Source organism: Ovis aries, chromosome 3 (genome assembly GCF_016772045.2).
Source record: "Ovis aries strain OAR_USU_Benz2616 breed Rambouillet chromosome 3, ARS-UI_Ramb_v3.0, whole genome shotgun sequence".
Taxonomy (NCBI): domain Eukaryota; kingdom Metazoa; phylum Chordata; class Mammalia; order Artiodactyla; family Bovidae; genus Ovis; species Ovis aries.
Genome location: NC_056056.1, coordinates 162,034,269 through 162,057,913, shown reverse-complemented (window position 1 = coordinate 162,057,913; position 23,645 = coordinate 162,034,269). Strand labels below are relative to the sequence as shown.

General features: G+C 57.9%; 3 protein-coding genes across 17 annotated transcripts; 2 read left to right on the top strand and 1 right to left on the bottom strand.

The window, feature by feature from the left end:
• The first annotated feature begins 21 nt into the window (after positions 1-21).
• Positions 22-7,524, top strand: ARHGEF25 (Rho guanine nucleotide exchange factor 25). 4 transcript variants are annotated; one of them, XM_042246998.2, is made up of 17 exons: positions 22-175; positions 759-873; positions 955-1,034; positions 3,119-3,333; positions 3,467-3,562; positions 3,873-3,949; positions 4,125-4,191; positions 4,376-4,479; positions 4,668-4,737; positions 4,833-4,922; positions 5,020-5,112; positions 5,300-5,350; positions 5,507-5,584; positions 5,745-5,945; positions 6,093-6,273; positions 6,549-6,760; positions 7,063-7,524. In XM_042246998.2, the coding sequence occupies exons 5-17, from the start codon at positions 3,473-3,475 to the stop codon at positions 7,171-7,173; spliced, it is 1,425 nt and encodes a 474-aa protein (XP_042102932.1). In that variant the 5' UTR covers positions 22-175; positions 759-873; positions 955-1,034; positions 3,119-3,333; positions 3,467-3,472; the 3' UTR covers positions 7,174-7,524. The 4 variants fall into 4 exon arrangements, with proteins under 4 accessions (XP_042102932.1, XP_014950263.2, XP_042102933.1 ...); XM_015094777.4 differs by lacking the exons at positions 22-175; positions 955-1,034 and adding exons at positions 278-365; positions 1,652-2,186; XM_042246999.2 differs by lacking the exons at positions 22-175; positions 955-1,034 and adding an exon at positions 278-365.
• A 1,877-nt stretch (positions 7,525-9,401) lies between these two features.
• Positions 9,402-17,207, top strand: LOC101119634 (solute carrier family 26 member 10). 10 transcript variants are annotated; one of them, XM_027967519.2, is made up of 18 exons: positions 9,402-9,744; positions 10,234-10,344; positions 10,833-10,945; positions 11,191-11,355; positions 11,594-11,746; positions 12,587-12,669; positions 12,821-12,968; positions 13,087-13,200; positions 13,897-13,974; positions 14,064-14,159; positions 14,572-14,678; positions 14,790-14,859; positions 14,932-15,048; positions 15,192-15,225; positions 15,305-15,387; positions 15,495-15,549; positions 15,667-15,731; positions 16,086-17,207. In XM_027967519.2, exons 1-18 carry the CDS (start codon positions 9,411-9,413, stop codon positions 16,122-16,124), a joined length of 1,965 nt encoding a protein of 654 aa, XP_027823320.2. In that variant the 5' UTR covers positions 9,402-9,410; the 3' UTR covers positions 16,125-17,207. The 10 variants fall into 10 exon arrangements, with proteins under 10 accessions (XP_027823320.2, XP_027823319.2, XP_027823316.2 ...); XM_027967518.2 differs by having other exon boundaries at positions 10,833-10,990; positions 15,359-15,387; positions 15,667-15,773; XM_027967515.2 differs by having other exon boundaries at positions 10,833-10,990.
• On the bottom strand, positions 16,317-23,235 carry B4GALNT1 (beta-1,4-N-acetyl-galactosaminyltransferase 1). 3 transcript variants are annotated; one of them, XM_042247000.2, is made up of 11 exons: positions 22,853-23,235; positions 22,034-22,252; positions 21,365-21,529; positions 21,130-21,236; positions 20,620-20,660; positions 20,292-20,472; positions 19,197-19,304; positions 18,882-19,072; positions 18,119-18,259; positions 17,637-17,877; positions 16,317-17,025 (listed from the first exon to the last, which is right to left on the bottom strand). In XM_042247000.2, exons 2-11 carry the CDS (start codon positions 22,249-22,251, stop codon positions 16,808-16,810), a joined length of 1,611 nt encoding a protein of 536 aa, XP_042102934.1. In that variant the 5' UTR covers position 22,252; positions 22,853-23,235; the 3' UTR covers positions 16,317-16,807. The 3 variants fall into 3 exon arrangements, with proteins under 3 accessions (XP_042102934.1, XP_027823325.1, XP_060268882.1); XM_027967524.3 differs by having other exon boundaries at positions 19,206-19,304; XM_060412899.1 differs by lacking the exon at positions 22,034-22,252.
• Between the last annotated feature and the right edge of the window lie 410 nt (positions 23,236-23,645).

Genomic DNA, 23,645 nt, shown 5'->3' with positions numbered 1-23,645 from the left:
GATGCGGGGGCTGGACCTGCTGAGAAGGGGCGGTGGCGGTGATGGGGAGCTCCCTGTGAGCCTCGCCAGGCTGCCTGCCTCCGGAGGGCCTGGAGCGGCATGCATTTAGTGGGCTCCAGGATAACACAGCGAAGCCCTGGATCGTGCTTCGACGGAGGAGCTGGGATTAAGAGGGGTTTGTTTGTTGTTGAACTCCGGTTGTAGAGAAAGCGACAACCCTACCCCTTTAGAAAAGTTTGGCTGGGGTGGGAGTGGGGGCGGAGCCGGGCAGGGGGGCGGATTCGGCGGCGGCAACTCCCCGGACGCACGGAGGCCTCAGAGCCCCCCAGCTTCCGCGCCCCCTCGGCTCTGAGACTTGGAGGAGGGTAGGGGTCCAGCATGAAGCCCCCGGATCGCCCTGGCCCTGGCCGCACTGACCGGATACTGGGGGTCATGGGGGGCATGCTGCGCGCATGCGCCCTACCCGGGCAGGAGGGGGTAAGAAGGGAGACCAAGGTGGGGTCGGGGTCTCTAGCGGGCTTCAGGACGGCTGCACCCCACAACTCAATATACCCGCAGACAAGAATTCTGCGGAGTAGTCGCAGGAATTCAAGAGTTCCATTAAGAGGACCGTAGGCACGTTTTGGGGTGAACTAACTGCTCTCTCCACCCTAGCCTCGGCGACCCTTTTGTAAAGAGTGGATTTTGACAGAAGGGGAAGCGGGAGGCGAAGGCTGGGCTTGGAGGGCGGGTTCCTTACGACTGCTCTGTACCCGCAGCCCTCGAAGAGAAGCCCCCTAGGGCCGGGGGGTACCGAGCCAGGATCTAACTGTACGGAGGGGGATCAGAGAGGGGAGAGCGATCGTGAGGTCCCCGCCTGGGTTCCTCTGCTCGGTAAGAAGCTGGGGGTGGGGTGGCGCCCAGTTTGCCATCCTGCGCAAAGTGGCGAATTAAAAAATATGCTGTTCATATTAGCATAAAGGTTCGCATCTAATTTGCATGAGACTCATAGAAACGTTGAGACCTCCACGCTTCTTCTCGCCCTCTAGTCGACTGTGAGTCCTCCACCTCAGCGGGTCCCGAGCCCCGCTGGCGGAGTGTCCCCGCGCCCCACCCCTGGCCCCTCGCCAGCCCAGTCTCCAGGACTTCGCCTTAATTGGTGATTAGCCTCAGCTGGAGTCCCGGGGCCTGGAGGAAAGAAGGGTCCGGCGAGAGGGCGGCACCTGGGCTGTGTTCCCCACAAAGAGCTCCCCATTCATGCATCCTCTACTGGGGGACCTCGTCCCCCGCCCTCGCTCCCCCCGCGCGGCTTGGGACAGTCCCAACCCCGGGACATCTTCGCGCAGGCCAAGGCCCCATCCTCTGCGCCCTTCTCCGCTGCAGAGGCCGAGGGGCTACCCTGGCAGGCCCCGCCGCGGGGCTCAACCCCCACCCCAGTGCTCCGCAGCCGGAGCTGGAGATGCGGGAGGGAGGGGGAACCCGGGGGCTGGGGAGCCCCGGCTAGAGGGGAGGGGCGGAGGCGCTGGGGATGTGAAATGGGAACGTAGTGGTGCCTGGGGGAGGGGGGGTTCGGCTGAAGGGGGAAACCAGAGGGAGAGGGCGGAGCTGGGCCGCGGAGGCCCCTCCCCGCGGCGGCCGGGCGGCGGGGCCTGTTATTCCGCTCGCCGCTCAGCCAGGACCCGCGCCGCGCCAGTGACTCGGGGAGTCGGCCCCCGCCTCCTCCTCTGCCCGGGCCTAGAACCACCCCCAATCCGAGAGGCCGGAGACGGAGCGGGAGCGGCTGCAGCATCCCGGCCCAGCTTCCTCCACCATCCCTCCCCTCCCCGCTGGACATCTGGACCACCCTGGGCCCCGCACCGGCTCCGGAAACCCTCCCCGCCCAGTTCGGCGGCCGGGCCCCGCGCCACCCTCTCTGCAGAGCCCCCAGCCCTCTTCCAGACCAGACTTCCGCCTACCCCTGGACCCCCGCTCTCTATTCCCTCCCTCCCCCCCTCTCCCAGCCTGGAGCGGGGTAGGAGGGAGGGGGGTGTGCACCCTGCGCCGTCCCCGCCCCCCGTGATTCCCCCTGCATGGCCGGCCCGGGTGGGAGGTGCGGGGGGGCCCGGGCGCCATGCGGGGGGGGCAAAAGGAGGGTCGCTGTGCCTGTCCCCATGTGATCCGAAAAGTGCTGGCAAAATGCGGCTGCTGCTTCGCCCGGGGGGGACGTGGTGAGTGTAAGGTCGCAAGGGCTCAGTGTTGAGTCGGGGGCGGGTTGAGGGGTTCAGGACTTACGTTTGTCCCGGCCCTAGGGATTTAGAGGCTGGAGACTATACCTGTCTTTTCCAGGATAGTGACTTAATAGGTGATCTCAAAGAATCCCCTCTGCCTTCATTTCTATCAGTTCAAGTTAAGGAAACTGGGGAAGGGGCAAGGGACTTCTCTCAACTGAATAGGAGAAGAACTCATTCACAATCCCCTTAGGCCTAGAACCACATCTTCCCTCAAATCTTTTTGCTGAAAATCTACTTAAGGTCTGTAGAGGGACAGGGGGGTGGAGGAATGAGGGATGAGGGGGCTACCAGGGGCTCTTTGACAAATCTCAGCTTCTCTGTCCCTGAGCCTAGGCCAAGGATAACTCTGATGAGCTCTCCTCACTTGCCCCCTTGTTGGGTTTGTGCTTGTGTTGGGGAGGTGGGCTGCAGAAGTCTTTCCTTTTCATAGTGATTACTGCAATTGGTGGAGGAGGGGTCTGGGGGTGGCAGATGGGCTCTTAGCTCTTTTCTTCCCCCCTTTCTCAGAGAATGGTCTGTACCCATTGCAAGGGGGAGGGTTATAAGAGAGCAGATGGCCACCCCCAGCTTCCAATGTCTGCCCAGATGGCTGCCCCCACTGCCATGCTCAGATATAAAGGAACCTCCACATGTAACTGGGGGTGCCAGGCCTAGGGAGCCAGGTGTTTACTGTCCTTCCTCCCAAGGGTGCCTTGGTGAAATTTTCTTCCTGGCCAAGCCAAATGAGGATGGCAAGAGAGTGAGCCCTGGGGGAGAGGGGCTGAGTATCACAGAATGGAAATTCTGGGAGCTCCCTGGGGACCCTGAATCTAGAGCTGAAGCAACATCAGTCATTCCCTTTCTCCCCCCACCCCACCCCACCTCATCAGAGTCCTACTCCATTGCTGGCAGTGAGGGGAGTATCTCAGCTTCAGCTGCCTCGGGTCTGGCTGCCCCCTCTGGCCCCAGCTCTGGTCTCAGCTCTGGCCCCTGTTCCCCGGGCCCCCCACGGCCAGTCAGTGGCCTGAGAAGATGGTTGGATCATTCCAAACATTGTCTCAGTGTGGAGACTGAGGCAGACAGTGGCCGGGCTGGACCATATGAGGTGAGCAGGGAGCACCACAGAAGCATGGAAGACATCCATGAAGAACGCTGGGAGAGGGTGGGTTGGGTGCCACTGGTCATGGGGAGACACAGCTATTGTCCCTGACCTTCGAGACTTGACCTTTGGCCCCTAGAACTGGATGCTGGAACCAGCCATAGCCACGGGGGAGGAGCTGCCAGAACTGAACCTGCTGACCACATTGTTGGGAGGCTCCCGCGATATGACACAGGTATGAAGAAATAAGGGCTCCCAGATAGCTCAGTGATAAAGAATCTGCCTGTCAATGCAGGAGACACAGAGGAGTTGCGGGTAGGATCCCTGGGTCAGGAGGATCTCCTGGAGAAGAAAATGGCAACCCACTCCAGTATTCTTGCCTGGAAAATCCCATGGACAGAGGAACCTAGGGGCCTATGGTCCATGGGGTTGCAAAGAGCTGGACATGACTTAGAGACCAAGCACACATGAAGAAATAAGTCTGGGGTGGCTTCCCTCACCCAAGGGTCATCCATTTGCTTACTCTGAGATGTTCTTCCTTCCAGCCCCCTGAAGAGGAGACTTTGTCCCAAGCCCCTGAAAGTGAAGAGGAACAGAAGAAGAAGGCTCTGGAAAGGAGTATGTAAGTGTCTACACATTCTCTCTCCCTGCCCTCCCCCCTCCAATCACACAACTTGCAGAGGACTGTCTCTCACATTTTAGATTTGAGACTTGGGATTTCCTCTGAGGTTGGCCGTGGTAATGAAGGGGCTTCTAGTCCAGGAAAGAGGAAGTGGCTAAACCTGTTCTCTTCCCAGGTACGTCCTGAGTGAACTGGTAGAGACAGAGAAAATGTACGTGGACGACTTGGGGCAGATTGTGGAGGTAGTTCCCTTTTCCCTTTCCAGCCCTGGCCCAGCCCTTTCCCTCTTCCCAGGGCTGTGTTAGAAGGTGCTTCGTTGCTCCTCTGTCCCACCCTCCCAGTCTCCCAGACTTCCTGGACTTTTTGAGGTTCCTACTGGGACGGGCCCCACAAGCACACGCGTGCTCCCTTCCCACCTTCCCACAGGGTTACATGGCCACCATGGCTGCTCAAGGGGTACCCGAGAATCTTCGAGGTCGTGACAGGATTGTGTTTGGGAACATCCAGCAAATTTATGAGTGGCATCGAGAGTAAGTGATGGATCCCCTGAGAGCAAGGGGGAAGGGGCATATGTCTGGTGGTCTCTGTGTCCTGCCCATGGGCCCACTGTGGCCTGAGGAAGGTTTGGAAAGACTTTCCGGGTAACACTACGGGGCAGACAGCTCTAACTTGCCTGGGATGGAGTATTTGACATGCCTTTCCCTGTCTACCCCTCCAGCTATTTCCTTCGGGAGTTACAGCGCTGTTTGAAGGATCCTGATTGGCTGGCTCAGCTATTCATCAAACACGTGAGGCTTGAGGGCGTGGCTTCCAGAAGGGGAGGGGCTTGGGAGTGGATCAGGCCTCACTGCCTCGACTCTTTCTTAAAATGTACCCTTGTTAGGAGCGCCGGCTGCATATGTACGTGGTGTACTGTCAGAATAAGCCGAAATCAGAGCATGTGGTATCAGAATTTGGGGACAGCTATTTTGAGGTCAGTGGCTGAGATACCTTGGGGAAAGAGGGACAGAATCATCAGTACGAGTGGGCTTTCCAGGCTGCAAAACCACCCCGTCTGTCTCTATCCCCAGGAACTCCGGCAGCAGCTGGGGCACCGCCTGCAGCTCAACGACCTCCTCATCAAACCAGTGCAGAGGATCATGAAGTACCAGCTGCTGCTCAAGGTCAGGGCCACCTGCTTCCTGGGGGGCACAGCAGGTTGGGACAACCTTTTCTTCATTCATCTCCCCACTGTTCCTAAGGCTCCCCCTCGAATTCCTGGGGGCCCTCACCTGTGTCCTCAGGGGAGGGTGTGAGGCGTCTTGAGGATGTCCTCATGACCTCTCTGAGAATTTCTTTTCTGCGTCTTAGGATTTTCTCAAATATTATAGGAGAGCTGGGATGGATACAGAAGAGCTGGAGGTGAGGGCTCCCATGTCTCGTAGGACACACCAGGCACACCTTATCTTCTTAGTCCCCTGGGTTCCTATCTGGTTTATAGGGGGAGGCTGGTTGAAGAGGTCTGAAGAGGCCTCTTTCCCAACGTTGACAATGCTCCTCTCTTTACCTGTGTCCCAGCAAGCGGTGGAGGTCATGTGCTTCGTACCCAAGCGCTGCAATGACATGATGACCCTGGGGAGACTTCGGGGGTTTGAGGTACGGGAATGGAGCAGAGAGTTCCTATAGGGAGCTGTCCTCCTCTCCTGGGGTTGACAGGAGCTGGCTGGTCGGAGTGTCAGGGGAAGGAGGGAGGAGCAGAGAGTGGCCCCCTATTCTCTTCTGGTTTCTCTCAAAGGCCACTTTCCTTTGGTTTTAGGGCAAACTGACTGCCCAGGGAAAGCTCTTGGGCCAGGACACATTCTGGGTCACGGAGCCGGAGGCTGGGGGGCTGCTCTCTTCCCGAGGCCGAGAGAGGCGTGTCTTTCTCTTCGAGCAAATTGTCATCTTCAGCGAGGCCCTGGGAGGAGGAGCACGAGGTGGAGCGCAGCCTGGTTATGTGTACAAGAACAGCATCAAGGTGGGGAGGGGGACCCCCCGAGATGGGTCTGACTGGGGTCAGGGAGGCCTCTGAGAGAATATCTGGCTCTGGGATATTTGTTGGAGGGGGCAGGATCCAGAGTAGGGGCTGAAGAATTTGGGGGCTACCTCCTCTTTGCCAATCCAGGTGAGCTGCCTGGGACTGGAGGCAAACCTCCAAGGTGACCCTTGCCGGTTTGCACTGACCTCCAGAGGGCCAGAGGGTAGGATCCAGCGCTACGTCCTACAGGCTGCAGACCCTGTGGTCAGTCAGGCCTGGATCAAGCAAGTGGCCCAGATCCTGGAAAGCCAGCGGGACTTTCTCAATGGTGAAGCCCACCCCCTCACTCCTTCCCATCTTCCCTCAGCCCTTTGATCTCCTGAATCCCTCCCTGCCCAGTCTCCGATCCCTGACCTCTCCCCTCATCTCCACTTTTTCACTACTAACTTGAGATTTAGTAACTTAGAATCCCCCTAAAGCAACCTACATTGGCTGACAGTCCTTGGGAGGGGAGGGCAGAGTGGGAGAAGATGGCCTGAGCAGAGCCTCTGGGAAAGGGTGTGCTTTGCTGTAACCCTCCTTCTGTCCCTCTCTTTGCCTCAGCGCTGCAGTCACCCATTGAGTACCAGAGACGGGAGAGTCAGACCAACAGCCTGGGGCGGCCAGGAGGGCCTGGGGTGGGGAGCCCGGGGAGAATTCGGCCTGGAGACCGGGCCCAGCTCAGCACACACACTCCCATCAATGGCTCTCTCCCCTCCCTGCTGCTGTCACCCAAGGGGGAGGTGGCCAGAGCCCCCCTGCACCTGGACACACAGGTATGAGGAATGAAGTTCCCTGGTTGTAAGGGCAGAATGGGGAGGGCTTCTCTTTCGGTTCCAGGTCCCCAAACCCCCATATCATTCCTTTCTTTCACCACCTTCCTTTTGTCTGCCCCTTTCCTACTTCCAATCTCTTGCCCTCCCCGACTCCAGTTTAACCCTGGGAGAAGCTGATGGTCTCAGATGATCTGAGATGTCTGGCAAGAGGGTATGGCTTGACTAGGGGCTTACATTGACAAGAGAGGAGTGAGGGTGGATGCCTGAACTTCTTTGATTCTCTGACTTGAGTCTCTTTTCAGGCCCCCAGTGCCGTCCTCCAGGCTCCTCATGACTCTCCTCCAGTTCCACCAATTCCGGACACCCCTCCCTGCCAAGCCAGACTTGCCAAGCTGGATGAAGATGAGCTGTAAACTGGTGAAGGCCATGGGGGTGGTGCTGACTCAGCCACTCTGTTCCCCCAGGAACTTCAGGGCAATCTTTTGGCACTGCTCCAGAATTCCTCCCTCTTGGTGTGTCTGGAGGGTGGGCAAGGCTGGGAGTGGTGTCAACTTGGAGGAGGGCACCTAGATTCAAAAAGACTTCTTTCTGCCCAAGGAACACAGCTTCCTTCAGCTCCCACCCCTATGCATGCATCACAGGTCCCCCCAAAAGGAGGATATGTGGGTGGGTGGGAGGGCTGGGGCAAGGGCCAGATAGAAATTATTGGTTTTGTTTTTGATTTTTCTGTTTTCTGAGAATAAAGGTTTTGTTATATCACTAAAGCTGCTGTCTTAGCAGAGGGAAAGGGAAGCTGAAGTTGGGGTAAAGGAGTGTGGAAGAGATCAGATGGCCCCTCAAATCAGTCATTGGAGGAAAGGTCTGGTAAAAGGAGAAGGGTGTGGGATGTAAGATTAAAAAAATGTAGTTATCTTTGTCCCTCACTTGCAGTTGCAGCATCTCTCAGTCCAGGTCTTGGGGCTACAGGAAAACCCTAGAACCTTGATGTATCCTCCTTTTATCCAGCCCCTTTCCCTCCCATCTGGTCTCTGTTCTAGACGCCACTGGAAAGCCTGCTGTGGGCTGACTTCCCACCATTCCCCCAACACCCAGATGCTAAAGCACTGAATGCCCACAGTACCTTTCTTTCTGAGGCCACCATGTTCAGCTGAGGGAACATGGGGAGGTGGAGAGATGCTGGGGGCTCTGGCCCCTTCCGGCTCTGGGTCTTCTTATTTTTGCTGTCTGGGAGGTCGCAAAGCATATCCATATTGAGCAGGAAGGGATTCTTCTTCAAGCCATAGACCTAAGAGTGGAGGTCTTCACCCCTCCCAACTTCTGGGACAGGCCCTGGGACCGAGACCCAAACATGCAGAGATTCGCGTCCAGATGCCCTGTCCTGCCTGGGTCCTTGGTCATCGGTGTGTCCACTGTGTCCATTCGTCCCCTGGGCCCAGTCACGTGTACTTGAGCTTCCTCAGCAGACAATAGGCTGCTGGGGTGGGAGGCTGAGGAGGAGCTGGAGCCTCCCTGTGGGCCTGAGGTCTCTCTGGCCACAATGGGGGGAGGGACCTTTAAGGGGGGGACAGGACGTACAGCCCAGATAAGACTTCTGGGGAACAATAGGAGGAATTGAAGAGGGGAGACCCACCCTCACTGTACCCCACACCCAGGGCTTTGGGGTCAGGGACTAGGGACCAGAGGGTGATGGGGAGGGGTGCTAAGCATTCTTGTGAATGGAGGAGGGGATGGGGCAACTAGCAGGATTTTGGAGCTCAGAAGCTTTGTATCTCTTCAGGGACCTCAGGGGTACATGACATGGGTGGGTGACCCTTTCGTACTTAATTTAACCACATACGTATCGTTGACTGCCTACTTTGTGAATAGCACTGGAATGCAATAAATAGTGCTTCAGTGTTTTTGCCTTCTGAGCAATAAAATAAAAATTTGCTATCTGTTCAGTATTCCCCCCTGAGGCCCTGAATTGGTAATTGGGGCCCAGCCACTCCCAGCAGAGGTGTGGGGTGTGGTCCCTATCCGATGGATGTAGCTGCTTTCCATCTAGGTGTGGGGTGGTGGTCCCTATCCCATGCATGTAGCTGCTTTCCATCTAGGTGGTCTGTGAAACAGCTGAGGCCAGTGGAGCCCCTTATATTTTCTGGTGAGAAGCTCTGCCCCGTGAGAATTAGGGTCTGTGGGGAGAAAGGGAGGTTGGAACACCGCTGAACTTTCTTGTGGGCCATGCAGCAGCCCTGAGGATGACCAGCAACCCCAGAGGAGTCAGCATCTGTCTGTGCCCCAGGTGCTAATGCGGAAAGAAACCGCCGGGAGTGAGAAGCAGGAGTCAAAAGACCTAAGAGCGTTGGTGGGTATTGGGTGTTTGGGTGCATTTGTTTTCTGGCCTATCTCTCTGGTTCCTCTACAGCAGGCTCCAGAGCCAGCCATCGCACCAAGGAAGTCTGAGGGAAACGCCTAACACAGAGACGCCCCCTCCCCAAGGCGCAGCTGTCTCCTGACTGTAGAAGGTCCCCAAGAGAGGGCTCCCTCCGGGACGGGATTGGACTCTGCTCCAAGGAGGCGGGCCTCGGGGCCGGCGGCGGGCCAAGGGGTATTTAAGGCTGGGCCAAGGGGTATTTAAGGCTGGGCGGAGTTGGAGGTGGCCAAGGGCGAAATGAGTGGGCTACCGGGCGCCAGGACCTGCCCAGGTCCGGGAGAGGCCTCCGACCTTAAGTCCCCCCTGGGCGCCAAGTTCAGGGAACCTCTCACCGAGACCCGGTTCCAGCAGCTCTTCGGAGACGCGGAGCAGGAGCCCGAGCTGCTCGCGGAGCCGCGCTGGTCCCGGCTGTGGCGGCGGCGAGCCAGTGCCTGCTCTGGACCGGGGGCGTGGCGCCTGCTCCTGGCGCGGCTGCCTCCGCTGCGGTGGCTGCCCCACTACCGCTGGCGGGCCTGGCTGCTCGGGGACGCGGTGGCCGGACTGACCGTGGGCATCGTGCACGTGCCCCAGGGTGAGCAGCCCCAACAACAGCCTGGCAGGGGCCCAAGCTCTAGGGGGCTTCGGGTGGGCACAGGGCCTGGCAACCGGAAGCGAAGTGGGTGGGCTAGTGTGGCTGCGGGCTCGGCGACAGGGACCCGAGGCCGAGTTCTTGGTAAGGACAGTGGAGCTCCATCAGATCCCCACCCCCAGCTCCCCTCACCTGTGCAATCCTGCGCGAAGTCTTGGCCACTGTCCGGCTCAGGGAACTGGAGAGACCTCTCGGCTTGAACGCCTGCCCCCACCCAGGACACCGAGGACACGGATCTCTGACCTTGACCGCCCCATGACCTCCCACCCACCGAGGCCTGTTAACCCCTCAGTTCCCTCCTGTGGTGTGATTGAACATGTCTGTGCCAGCCTCCAAGAGTGTGGGAGGGGAAGAGCGGTCCTGGAGGGTGGGCCCCCAGCCCCCAGCCCCTCACCCACATACCAAAGACCTTTCCTTCCACTATGCCCCCAGGCATGGCTTTTGCCCTCCTGACCTCTGTGCCCCCAGTGTTCGGACTCTACACTTCTTTCTTTCCCGTCCTCATCTACACGTTGTTGGGTACTGGGAGACACCTGTCTACTGGTGAGTGACCCACAGACTCCTTTCCCTCTCTGTAGGGTGAAATGGACAGGGGGTTGAGGCTTCCCTTCTTATAAGCTCCCTCACTCTTACTCCCCTCTTCAGTCCCTCACCTTCCTTTCCACCATGCCCTGCTGGACTGCCCTGAGCCTCTGACCTAGGCAGTGCCTACTGGGGGTTTGAGGGGGTGCAGAGAGGCAAGAGTTTACTCAGACTTTTCCTCTCCATGAAATCTGGTTTAAAAGAACATCTCTATGACTTGAAAGAGGGGAGAAGAGATGCACTGTCACCCAGAGGAGGGCGTAGTCCGCAGGGCATCCGCAGGAGGGGCAGGGCAGGGATCTTGGCCCCGCAGCCTTCACCTGAGCAGCCAGCCTTCTAGCAGAGGTGGTCTGACAGCAGCCTTTCTGGCAGAGTGCCCGGAGCCTGGGCGGTCACCTCGCCCCAGGCCGGCACATCTGGTGATCTGTGCGTTTCTCCCCTGGCCCTAGGAACTTTCGCTGTCCTCAGCCTCATGACCGGCTCCGCCGTGGAGCGGCTGGTGCCCGAACCCCTCTCGGGGAACCTGAGCGGAATTGAGAGGGAACAGTTGGATGCTCAGCGGGTTGGTGCGGCTGCGGCAGTGGCCTTCGGGAGCGGGGCCCTGATGGTGAGGGAGGACGGAAAGGGGGGTGGAGGGGGCAAGGACTGGGGGAGTCCACGCTGGGCGGGCGGTGTCGCCGGGGGAGAGGGAGGGACAAGTGTCCAGCGGCGGTCTAGGCAGAAGAGGTGCACGGAGAAGCCGGCGGCCCTGTGCCGGGGCTGGTCTGCTCTTCTCCTGTTGTGATCCGGGCATCTTCTCCTCTGCAGCTGGGGATGTTTGCCCTGCAGCTGGGCGTCCTGGCCACCTTCTTGTCGGAGCCTGTAGTCAAAGCGCTGACCAGCGGGGCCGCCCTGCACGTGCTTGTGTCCCAGCTGCCTAGCCTTTTGGGGGTGCCCCTCCCGCGTCAGATTGGCTGCTTCGCTCTTTTCAAGGTGGGGGTGGGAGAACAGCGAGGAGGCTTCCAGTGATCCCGGGAAGAGGGAAACCCGCAAAGGAAGGAAGGAGGGCCAGTGGAGGGACAGTGTGTGGTGGTGGTGGGGCAGTGAGGGTCGCCGAGGAGGTGGAAGCCCTACTGGGAGCCGGGAGAGAAGGCCTCGCCTCAGTCTGGGGATCCGACTGCCGGCAGTCGACCCTGGCCCCAGGCCCCTCTGCTCACCGCCCTGCCCACAGACTTTGGCTGCTGTGTTGACGGCGCTGCCCAGCAGCAGTCCCGCAGAACTGACCATCTCGGCCCTCAGCCTGGCGCTGCTCGTGCCGGTCAAGGAACTGAACGTGAGATTCAGAGACAGGCTACCCACCCCCATCCCGGGGGAAATCGCCATGGTGAGGATGGCTCCCGGGTGCCAGCCCCCTGCACCACGCAGACCCTGCTTGCCCTGTAGGAAGTGGCCGCTGCCGCCCCCTCGTGGAGCGCGGAGAGGTCACACACGAGAGGTCCTGCTCACACGTGTGCTTTGCCAGGCGCCTTGTCAGAGCGCTTTGACCCTCGGGAATCTCCCACCCACGGGTTCGCCTTTCTCTCACAAAACCTGAGTCTTCTTTCTTCTTACAGCGCCCCCTTGCGGTGTCTCTGGCCACGGCACCTCCACTCCCTTTTCTCTCTCACCCGGTCTTTCACTGTAACTCAAGGCTCATCTCCCTTCTGGCGTCCACCTACATTTCTCTCTCTCCTCAGTTAAACAGCATTCCATTCATACCCCACAGATACCCCATATATCCCTAGATGTAACCCAGCTTCCCTGCTTAGAATGGCTCGGTTCTACCTGTCGATATCCACTATCTCTCATAGCAGTCCCCTCTCACTTCCTCTGGTCCATCTCTCTCCATAGTTCCAGGCACACATCATTTCTCTTCCTTTCATTCTACCTTACCTTTTTTTAATTTTTTTTTTGAACCGCTGCGCGGCTTGCAGGATCTTAGTTCCCGGACACCAGGGACTGAACCGACTCCTTAGAGAACAGAGTCCTAACCGTTGGAGAACCAGGGTATTCCCTCTCCACTCTAAATCAGTTGTCAGGCACCCATCCCAAACACACCCCAGCTCCCTCAGTTGCTGGGCTTCTGCAACCCCTAATCCTGAGTTACAGTCCTCTCATATTGAGCCCCTTCTAGCCTCTGCTGGGGGCCATCTCCACCCATGCTCTAATTTACTCTCTTTCCCAGGTGCTTCTGGCCTCTGTGCTCTGTTTCACCTCTTCCCTGGACACAAGATACAATGTCCAGATAGTTGGGTTGCTGCCCGGAGGGTAAGAGAGAGTGAAAAAGCACTTGTTTTCTTTTCTCACAACTCTCCCACCCAACTCCTCCTCCTGCCCTGCCCTGTACTATTTCCTCTCTCTTCCTCATACCCTTATTATTCCCAACCCACCCTCACCGTAGATGCCTCTCTTTCTGCAGATTTCCCCAACCTCTCCTCCCCAGCCTGGCTGAGCTGCCCAGGATTCTGGCCGACTCATTGCCCATGGCGCTGGTTACCTTTGCCGTGTCTGCCTCCCTGGCCTCCATCTATGCAGACAAGTACAGCTACACTATTGACTCCAACCAGGTGTGACTTTGAGTGAGGACCCCAGCCTCATTCAGGAGACAGACTGCCCCCTAAAGTGATTTCCCCCTCCTAGCCACGCCTTCGTATCTCTCCTCTTCATCTCACCGCATCCTTTCAGGAGCTCCTGGCACATGGTGTCTCCAACCTCGTCTCCTCCCTCTTCTCTTGCTTTCCCAACTCTGCCACGTTGGCTACGACTAGCCTACTAGTGGATGCTGGTGGGAACACACAGGTAAGAGCCATGTTCTTGGGTGAGGAGAAGGAGGGAGGGACATCCATGTTGGGTGGTGGTGGAACAGGTGGAAGATTGGAAGATACCCAGGTGGCAGTCCTGTAGAGAACATGGGAATCTGTGAGGGAAGGTGAGTGGGGAGTGGGATTATCTGGGAAGAACATAGAGAAGAAAGGTCCATTAAGACCTCTGTAGATTCTAAGCACTGAGAAAGGGCCTGGTGTCCTATATGCAGTTCAAAATAAGGACAATACTAACCTGGAAAATAAATTTAAGAAACAAAATTCTGGACTTTTTCCTTGTGAGGACATATTCTTTTTCAAAGAAATGTCACATATTAAAGTCTATCCCTGATATTTTTGGTTTCCTGTATTTGTTGGTGTCCTAAGCATGTGGTTAGCCTGCTTTTTAGGGTCATCCAACAGTGGCTTTTAAAATGGAGGTAGGCTGCAAAAATAGAGGTGTTGAACTATATCTTGGGGGAAACCAACAAATGACAGGTATTTAATTGGGCGAGGGAAAAAGTGAGCAGCACAATGTCAAGAAGGGGTTAAGAAGTGAGGAACAGCAGTGTGGAAGGGGATTTGGGGAGGAGGGAGACTTCCCAGAAGGCTGACACAGAGGCAGGAGACCATCTCCCAGGAGGGGTGGGTGAGGTTCCCTCCCTTCCTTGCTTCTGTCCCTCCTGCCCTACAGCTGGCAGGCCTCTTCTCCTGCATGGTTGTCCTGTCTGTGCTCCTGTGGCTGGGGCCCCTCTTCTACTATCTGCCCAAGGTAAGCAGCAGAGGAGGCGGAGGGATGGCTGGGAGGGGCGGCTACCTCCCCACACACGGGGGTGGTCAGCCTGCCTCCTCTGCCCTAAGGCTGTCTTGGCCTGCATCAACATCTCCAGCATGCGCCAGATGTTCTTCCAGATGCGAGAACTCCCTCAACTATGGCGCATCAGCCGCGTGGACTTTGTGAGAAATGGCAGCATTGCTCTCAGATGCCCCCTCCCACCTTCCTAGCATCCCCGGCCTCTGCCCTTGATCAAAGTTAACTGTCCCAGTTCTGAGTTCTGCAGCCTACCCACCTTCAACTTGTATACCTCCTAATCCCTTTACTCAGAGACAAGGTGAAGGGTAAAGCTTGAACCTCTTCAGACCTGAGTATTTGTAACTCCCCAGGTGGTTCAAGGTGTGAGGTCCTTACCCTTGGTATGTACCCCTATTAGGTCAACCTCATCCCTTCCGTCAGTCATTCTTTCTACTTTCTCCTGAGCCCTCCCTCCCCATCGTTTGCCCTGGCTGTCACTGCCCCTGGACCCGCCTTCCCTGGCAGTGAGGGCCTGCCATTTCTTCTAGGCGTTTCACTCCCATCCATATCCTGCAGGCTGTGTGGACAGTCACATGGGTGGCTGTCGTGACCCTGAGTGTGGACCTGGGCCTGGCCGTAGGTGTGGTCTTCTCCATGATGACTGTGGTCTGCCGCACCCAGAGGTGGGAGCAGAGATGAGGGGACTCAAGATGAGAGGACGGGAGAGAACAGAGTGCTTGGGGTGACTCTCCAGCCAGATCAGGCTGGGAAATTGACCCCAGCTTCCTGCGCAGGGTACAGTGCCTGGCACTTGGACTGGCTGAGGGGACAGAGCTCTACCGGCCACTCAGAGAGAGCCACAAGGTGGGTGGGCTACAGCCAAAGAAGGAAGGGAAGGTTAGACTTGGATGGTTCCCTGACCCTCTGACCCCTTAGCTCCTCCAGGTCCCGGGGCTCTGCATCCTAAGCTATCCAGCACCGCTTTACTTTGGGACCCGAGGGCAGTTTCGCCGCGTCCTGGAGTGGCATCTGGGGCTTGGAGAAGGAAGCAAGGTGAGGGACCTGGTCAAAGGGAGGAAGTGTGGCTTCTTTGGGGCAGGGAGACAGGTGGGTGTTCCAAGGGCGATTCTTGGGCTCACTGGGTGCATGTTTGTGCTCATGACTCAGAAATGGTGACTCCCCTTCTCTACTCACAGGAGGCTCCAAAGACAGGTGGCCCACCTGATGCAGGTGAGGTGGGAGGATAAGGGGGGAGATTTGGGCACCACCCACGGAGGCATCTGAGTCCTCCTGCCTTCTCCCATCCTAGCTGCCGAGCCTGTCAGGGTGGTGGTCCTAGACTGCGGTGGTGTCACCTTTGCAGATGCTGCAGGGGCCAGAGAAGTGGTTCAGGTGAGGGAGAGGGCTAAGGAGGAAGTCCCCTTGTGGTTTCATGAACACCCTCTGATGGACTTAACTCTGTAGGACTTAACTCCCTCCCCTCCCACCCACCCCCGCAGCTGGCCAGTCGATGCCAAGATGCTGGGATCCACCTTCTCCTGGCTCAGTGTAATGGTGAGATATGCAGGATGGAGGGGTCTGGAGATGGGGGAGTGACTGGACACTTGGTGGGGAGGGAAGAGGACACCGTGTGGACATAGGACCTGAGGACCTGATCGCCTCTCCACACAGCCTCAGTGCTGGGGACGCTGACCCAGGCAGGACTCCTGGACAGAGTGACCCCAGAGCAGCTGTTTGTGAGTGTCCAGGACGCAGCTGCGCATGCCCTGGAGAGGCTGGTGAGGCGGCGGCAGCGGCGGGAGTGGAGGCTGGGGGGCTCTGGCCCACGGCGGGGGGAGGTGTGAGCTAGTGACTGAGACCCTGGCAGAGGGGTTTTCCAAGGGGGCTTAGGAGGAAGATGCAGGAAAGGGATGGGGATGAAATGATTAGTCAATATAACACTAAGCCGGAGAGACTGGGCCCAGCTGTGGGTGAAGAACTGAGGAACTAAAGTTCCAAAGCAGGCAGTGTGCCCCTGAGAGGACTGCCAAATCCTGGGTGAGGGAGGGGAGCACCCAATCTACTTCTGACATGTCCCTTCCCTGTTCCAGGAGCTCAGTGGTCCAAAGACTTGCACAGTGTGGGTCTGACCCGGTCATTTGGTGTGTGGAGGGCCCCAACGAGACATGTGTGAGGCGGGCCATGGCCCCTGAGTCCCCTGACTTCATGTAACTAATAAAATGAAGCTGAGAGCCTCTGGGGTCCATGAAATGAGTCTGGGTGTCTGCACATGGACCCTCGGTGCCCCTTCCTCCACTCCCAAAGCACTGCAAAGACACAACTAAAAACGGCTTTCCCCTGTATGTTCACCAGCCCCCATTCCAACTCCATTCTCTCCATGGGGGTGAGGCTGCAGCCACTGCACAGAGTCCTGGATCCAGAGATAGGGGCACAGCCCTGGGACTATATACTGGGGGCTTCCCCAACCCCTTAGTACCAAGGAGATGAGAGGATAGTATTTCTGCTTTAGGTTTTTAGAGTCCCCCTATGGGCTCTTTGGCACTTGAAAAGCAACCCCCCACTTCCTGCCCTAGGGGAAGGGGTTGGGGGGAGGACTTGGCACTGGCTGTGGGACAAGTTATGGCTCCATCATGCCCCTGGGCACTTGCAGAAAGGAGGAGTGACACCAGGACAAGCCCCTGTTTGGGATCAAGTTCTGAAGGAGACTGGGACAGTCAGTGGAGTGGTCACTGGCTGGTGGGGTTTGCTAGGAATTCCTGGCAGGGACAAGGAGGCAGGCCCAGTCTGACAACTGAAAGGCCCCAAGTGGCCATCACTCTGAGGTCATGCACTGGAGCCGGTGTTTGAAGAAGAGCAGACGATGTTTGGCCACCTGACTCTCGTCCAGTGATCCCGGGTAACGGTACCGAGCATAAGTCTCTGCCTTCGCATCCCTTGAGGTCCAAGGCAACTTCAACTTGGATGCGTGATCCACAACCACGTCTGAGCAGGAGCCCACTTGAAGAGAACCAAGTCCATCCAGGAAGAATTCTGGGGGCAGAGGGAAGGGGAGTACACAATGAAGGGTCTTGAGGATTCAGAGGCACCGCTGCCCCTAAAGGAGAACTGAGATTTGGGATATGGTGGGTGCATATGCAAAGACTCCATCTCTAAGGACCTTAGGCATCTAAATCAACCCTTTGAGTCTTGTATAAAATGTGTCAATATCCTTACCTTGTGCTTTGAAAACTGATTCCTTCCCTTCCTCCCTCCTGCAACACACACTCACACACCCAAAAATTCAATAAATGCGGACTTGGCTGCTCCGAGGTGGCCTGAACCAGGAGATTCGGTTGGGAGGAGGATAGAGGCCTAGGTGACAGTGGTGGGGAAGCTCAAGGCAGACCCAGTGGCTGTACTGGCCGCTGAGGTTTAAATGATGTTTGGAGCTGGGATATTTGGAGCTTTCTCTGTGCCCGGGGCACGGGTCTTGATAAATCTTCGTAGAACTGCTCTAGGGACCCCGGTGGCAGCTGTGGGCTCCGCGGGGTGGTCGGTCAGTAGTACCCAGGGCCCCAGGCTCCTTATTGCCCCACTATCCCGCCGTCCCTGGTCCCGAGCCCCGAAGGGTCCCTTCCCGGCCTGGAGGGGGCGCCACTCACCCAGGTGCGCCACGCGGCTGAGGCGCGGGTCAAAGCCGACCTCGCGCACCTTGTCAGTGCGCGCCAGGAAGAAGTTGACCACGCCGTCGGTGACCACGCACCCCGGGAAGCCGACGAGCTCGTGGTGGAAGCCGCGCTTCTGCCGGAGGCAGTTCCCCCGGCCTGGCGCACCAGGCTCCACGCTCAGCAGCTGCCGGTAGGTGGTGGCGAAGCCGGAGATTTCGCGCACCGCGCCCCCCACCTGCCGGGGCGGGAGGATGGCTGCAGGCCGGACGCGCACTGGAAGGGGTTAGGTCTGGGCTCCCTCTCCCCACCAGGCTGGCTTCCCTGCTGGGTCCTTTCCCGCCCCACCCCTGCAGGACCCAAACAGTGCCCCAGGCTCTGCTTCCGTCCCCGGGCTGGCTGCTGTCGGGTCTCCCGGCCTTGGCCTTAGCCTGCCGGAAGCCCTCCTCCCACCCTCCATCCCGCGGCCCCTCCCCTACCAGGTCCAGCGGCGTCCGCTCCAACACGTCCACAAGCCTCTCTAGTCGAGTCCGCGCCGTGAAGACGAAGTCATCGTCCACCCACAGCACGTACTTGGTGGTTACTTGGGATATGGCCAGGTTCCGGCCTGCGAACCAGCCCTGGGAAAGGGTAAGTACGGTTGGCGATGCTACCGAGATAGGACGCAGCCCTCTGCCGCCTACTCCGCACTCCTGACCCCTCTCAACAGCCTCTGTTTGTGCGTGTGTGTTCAGTCTGCGACCGACGCTGCGACCCCATGGACTGTATAGCTGGCCAGGCTCCTCTGTCCATGAGATTTCCCAGGCAAGAATACTGGAGTGGGTTGTCATTTCCTCCTCCAGGGGATCTTGCCTACCCAGGGATCCAACATGCATCTCCTATGGGTGGATTCTTTACCAGTGAGCTACCTGGGAAGCCCAACAGCCTGTGCCCCTCTCCAAACTTTGGAAGTGCTTAGGAATGGCCGGGAGCTAGGTTTAAAAAACATGCAGTTTCCTACTGCCAGAGGCTCTGAGTGGGTGTTCTGGGGGAGAGTCTTGTAATGTGTTTGATTCATGCGTTCATTTATTCCTTCAACTATTTATTGAGCCCCCATTAGGTGCTAAGCACCATTCTAAGAAGGCAACTCAAATAAGACAGCTCCCGTGGAGCTTACATTTCAGAAATCCTCATGCTGGATTCACTACCCTGGAGACTGCGGACTGAGGGCATGCCCCCTCCCTGTGCCCTGTGGCTGTGCACCTTGCCAAAAGGCATGAGATAGTGCTCGATGTGGGGACCTCTAACGCTCTCTGGCTTGTCGCTGTCATCGGCGATTACCACTGTGACCGTTGGGTAGAAGCGGCGGATGCTGGCGATGAGTGCCCGTAGCCGATTGTAACGAAGGAAGGTCTTAGTGGCAATGGTGACCAGAGCGCTGATGTTGTACTGGGCTAGGAGTGAGGGACAGAGTTAGGTGCAGAGGAGAGTGGCGAGTGAGGAGAAGGAAGACACCTCCCAGGGCCACCCTCTCCCAACTTTCTTCCTGTCAGGCTGGATCTATGCCCCTGAGCATACCAGTCTCACCTCCCTGGGGTACAGACCCAGGTGGGTACAGCCGAGGGTTGGGTGGGTGTCTTATGCGGATGGTGAAGGCAGCTTCGTGTCCCTCAGTGGCGAACCGGACTGGGAAGAAAGACATGAGATGTGGCCCCTAGGGCTTGGCCAACATTCTCTTTTCAGTAAGTCAGTATTTAAGTGCCCTGTGTTGCACTTTTCTAGGCCCTGTTAGATAAGAATGCAAGGTTTGTATCCCCCTGGAACTTACATTTTAATGGGTGGGAGAAAGATGATAAGTTTTCATTAAAAGCTAGCCTTTATTGAGCATTTACTATGTGCCAGGCACTTGTAAAATTACTTTAACTATATGAACTCATTTAATCCTCACAATAGCCCTACTAAGTAGATTCCTATTACAGAAAAAGAAGGCAGAGAGAAATTAACTTGTCCATAATTACCCAACTCTTAGGCAAGAAAGCTGGGGTAGGAACCTAGTCCCTCTGGTTCCAGGTTAAGTAAATAAGAAAATTCAGGTACAGATAAGTATTGAATAGAAAATAAGACAAGTATTGTGAGAGTGAAGAGGAACCATCTGAGCTGAGATCCAAAAGATAAGGAGCCAGCCATGCAAAAATCTAGGGGAAGCGCATTCTAGGCAGAGGGAACAGCAAGTGCAAAGGCCCCCCAGTGGGAGTAGGTTTGGTAAAGAAGCCTTGGAGAGAAGCAGGAGGGCTGTTATACCCCTTTTGCCAGCGGATAAATGGGGGCTCTGGGAGAGAAAGCTCTTTGCCCTCTAGTAAGTGGTGGGCTGGGAATAGAGCTTGAGTCTTCTAGTTCCTGGGTCAGGTCACTTCCTGGGGCCACCATGGTTGGCCTGAAGGGGGGACACACCCAAGGCTCGGGTTTCCCTCTGGCCTGTTCCAGCCCCAGTTGAACAAAGGCCCCTTCTCTCCCTCCTTGGCCCTGCTGGCCCAGCTGAAATGCCCATTGTGTGTCTGGGCAGCTCTGGCCATTGCCTGAGTGTCTCCCACACCCTCTGCCATTTGCTTGCTCCTTCCTTTCTGGCTTCCTATGTTCACCCAGCCTGTTACTACATCCACCCAGGCCACGCACCTGTGTCTGCTGTATTTGCCTGGTAGCTTCGGCTGCTATAAGTGACCAGTTGCAGCTGCCGATTGAGTTGGTCCAGCCCTGGGCTGGTGAGGGTGAGATCTGGCTGCCCTTCTCCGGTGAGAGTCACTCCAGTTACTTCCCCTGCCACGTCCCAGGTGCCCAAGGAGGCAGTCAGGTTCACCTGGGAGAGGGGATTGGCGAGTGCAGGGTGATGCCCCCTACCCACCTCTTGCCTCCCTGCTTCTTCCATCCCTCCTTTGGCAGCCTCACTGCCCTCCCTGCATCATTAATGCCCACCTGGCCTCCCCACCCTCCTGTTTCTTCTCACCTGGTATACCTCCTGACCAGAAGTGGCTTGCAGGCCCAGTCCTGGAAGCAAGGAGAGGGAACCAGAATCACAGACAGCCTGGGATTCCTCCCTTTCTCTTCTCTCTTTCACCTCACACAGCACAGAACTTTTCACCCATCCCTCCTATTGAGGCCACAGCAGGGCACATTGCAGGGCATAGCCCAGAGTAACTGATTTCTCACTCCTTCCCATCAAAGCAGTAGGTCTTGTGTGGCCTGCCCTGCCTGTCCGTCTAACTTCAGCCAGTCAGCAAGAACACACCCTTCTCCCCAAACCTCTCCAGTTGTCTTCAGCAATTCCCCACAATCCTAGAGTCCCTTCTGTCCCCGTCTCCATCTCCCACCTCATGAGCCCTCCCTGACCTCCAGTTTCCCTTTCATTAGAAGCCCCCCACCTGGCATTCCAATCTTCCCTCATTCATTCTCACCCAGCCTGGGCTCTGCCACCCTCACAGTGGTTTAGGTCCCCCCCTTGGACCCTCCTCCCCACCTGGTACCAAGATACTTCTGAGGGGCTGGACCTCCACACCCTGCAGGGGGTACTGTAGCGGGGAGTTGGCAGGGGCTATGAGCAGCTGGTCAGCAGCAGACTGGCTCCTGGGAGTGAAGGAGGGGGAGGACAGGAGGAATCAAGGGGAGCGGTGCTCTCTCTCCTACCACATCCTCCCTCCAGGCCTCCCACGGCTCTCCACAGGCAGAGTCACACCCTCCTTTCCACTGGGTACCTTGAAAGGAAGGCCTGGAACTCCTGCTCCCTCGAGGCAGACACAGTGCTCAGCTCCTCAGGGTCAAAGGCCTTGGTGAAGTCAAAGGCTTGGACCTGCCTCTGGAAGGGGAGGTGGAGGCGTCCCTCACTGGACTCACAACTGCAATTGTTCGCAGACAGCAGCCTGTGAAGCCGGGAGGAAGGGTCCTCAGAGCCCCGCCATACAGCTTACTCATCCCATGGAAGGTTGACACAGCACCCGCACTTTCGCCATTCAACCCTCTTCATCCAAAATCTGTCCCCTTAATCACTGCTCTTCAAATAGTCCCCCAGAGGAGGGACCACCCATGAGATGACCCATCCTCTACATCTGGATTTTACAGAGATATAGAACAGACCAAATGCTAAGGTTTCAGAGTTGCCTACACACCATCAGGACTCCTTTCACAGGGAATGACCAGGACTCACAAAGTCAGGGCCCTCCCCTGATTGCAACCCTCCCTTCCCCACTCCCGAAGCACAAGACTCAGTAGCCCCCTCCACCTCTTACTTCACCACCCCCTCCCCCCCCCCCCCACACAACCACTCTGGGGAGCCCAGGCTTCAGAGCTCAGCAGCAGAGGAAACAGAAGCTTCCCAGACTACCCCCAGCGAGTGCCATGCTGTCACCCCGACTCCTTACACTCACCCCACCACTTGCTCCTTGATCCTAACCGGGATGTGTGCGTATCTGGGCTCAGGGGCAAGACCTAGCAGTTCCGGCCTGGGGTTGCCCTGTAGGGGCGTCCACAGCGCAAGAGGTGCCCGGAGGCCCGGCGCGCCCCGGGTGCTCGCGTACAGGAGCCCCAGCGAGGCGCAGGCGAGCAGCAGGACGAGCACACCGAGGGCCCGGCGGCCCAGCCGCATCCTGGGTGGCGAAGGAGTGGGAGGGTGAGAAGGTGGTGAGCGAAAGCGTGGGTTGAGACTCTGGGCCCCCGCGGTTCCGGAGACTCCAGCCGACCCGGCTGGGGCTTCCCGCATCTCGCGCGCCAGGATTTGTATAGCGAATCGGTACCCTCGTCCCCCTCCCCTCACTCCCCGGGCCTCGGGTCTCCTGGCCTCCTTTCTTCTCGCCCTCTCCCACATCTCGTTTTCCTTTCACCCCCAAGGCCTGTTATCTCGACGAATCAAGAGACCTTTGAAGGTAGCGGTTTCGACGCGGCGGCTCGTAAGTAGAAAAAGCATCGTTTTATTAGAATAGCCGATGTTCCGGGGCCCGCCGCCTCCCTTGGCCCACGCATCCCCCACCCCCTCAGTCCGAGCATCACCTGGCCCGGGTGGGCTGCAGAGGGCAGCGCCACACCTTGCCTGTCATGAAAAATGCAGAATCACGCCCGCGCTGCTGGGTGGCCCCGGCGGAGGTGACCCCGTGAGTGGCCTCGCGAAGCCGTGCGGGGCGACAAGGTGGACCGATGCGCGCGCCTCCTCCCGCCTCCAGCTCAGTCCCGCGTCCCGCCCCAGCACTGACCTGTCTTAACGCTTTAAGGCCGCTGCAAGATTTCGGTCAGGGCTGTGCCAGGCTCTCAGCCCTGGCCTGAGAGTCCTCATGGGGCTGGAGGCGTCCTGATTGGGGAGCCGGGCGTGAATCTGAGTGAGGGGGAGTCCTCCTGCCTCCCGAGCGCGCACGACCCCGCCCGCCTTTGGACTCTCCGGGCTTTGTAGACCACCGCGCTGGGGTGGTTCTGGGCGTTTCCTGCGGGGTTGGGGGATCGGAGTCGAGAAACCGCCGCACGCCAATCCCAGAAACAAATCCGGGGTTCCCTGGGACCCTGTCCCACTTGCCGGGCCGGGAAAGTCCCGGCCGCCGCCCGGCTTTTCAGATCCCGGCGGCTCGGCTCGGGTGCCGGTTGCGGAGGAGCGTCAGGCTACGCGCCGAGAATGAGAGCGCTGGGGCGCCTTCTGGTGGGCGCGGAGGACACTGCGGGGGCGCGAAGCCAGCGAAGCACTAAGGTCCTCTTCACGCCTCCTCCCTCCCTGCCAGCCCTTTGCCTCCGAACCCTGGCCGTCTCCCCCGCCCCACCGCGATCCAATCACTCTTTTCCTATTTTCCGTCTTTCCATCGAGACTGTAGGCCAGGACAGGCGATAAGGGTTTGGCAAGTGATGGGGTGGGGACGCCCTGTAACCCCATTTCAAGGAAGATTTGGATACTTAGGGTGAGATAAAGGAACCCAGACAAGACTGGAAAATAAAGACTGCCTAGCTAACAAAGACAAGTTGACAGCCTCCCTCCTAGCCTCGCCTCTCCCGCCCTCCAGCCCC

Coding starts and splice junctions, on each gene's coding strand:
- ARHGEF25 (XM_004006530.6), top strand. CDS start 379: ATGAAGCCCCCGGATCGCCCTGGCCCTGGCCGCACTGACCGGATACTG. Junction 3,334..3,466: donor GCCGGGCTGGACCATATGAG/GTGAGCAGGGAG, acceptor TTTGGCCCCTAG/AACTGGATGCTGGAACCAGC. Junction 3,563..3,872: donor GCTCCCGCGATATGACACAG/GTATGAAGAAAT, acceptor TCTTCCTTCCAG/CCCCCTGAAGAGGAGACTTT.
- LOC101119634 (XM_060412893.1), top strand. CDS start 9,411: ATGAGTGGGCTACCGGGCGCCAGGACCTGCCCAGGTCCGGGAGAGGCC. Junction 10,345..10,832: donor TGGGAGACACCTGTCTACTG/GTGAGTGACCCA, acceptor CCCTGGCCCTAG/GAACTTTCGCTGTCCTCAGC. Junction 11,356..11,593: donor GCTGCTTCGCTCTTTTCAAG/GTGGGGGTGGGA, acceptor CCCTGCCCACAG/ACTTTGGCTGCTGTGTTGAC.
- B4GALNT1 (XM_042247000.2), bottom strand. CDS start 22,251: ATGCGGCTGGGCCGCCGGGCCCTCGGTGTGCTCGTCCTGCTGCTCGCC. Junction 21,237..21,364: donor TTCCAGGCCTTCCTTTCAAG/GTACCCAGTGGA, acceptor CTTCACTCCCAG/GAGCCAGTCTGCTGCTGACC. Junction 19,073..19,196: donor ACCCCAGGGAGGTGAGACTG/GTATGCTCAGGG, acceptor CCTCACTCCTAG/CCCAGTACAACATCAGCGCT.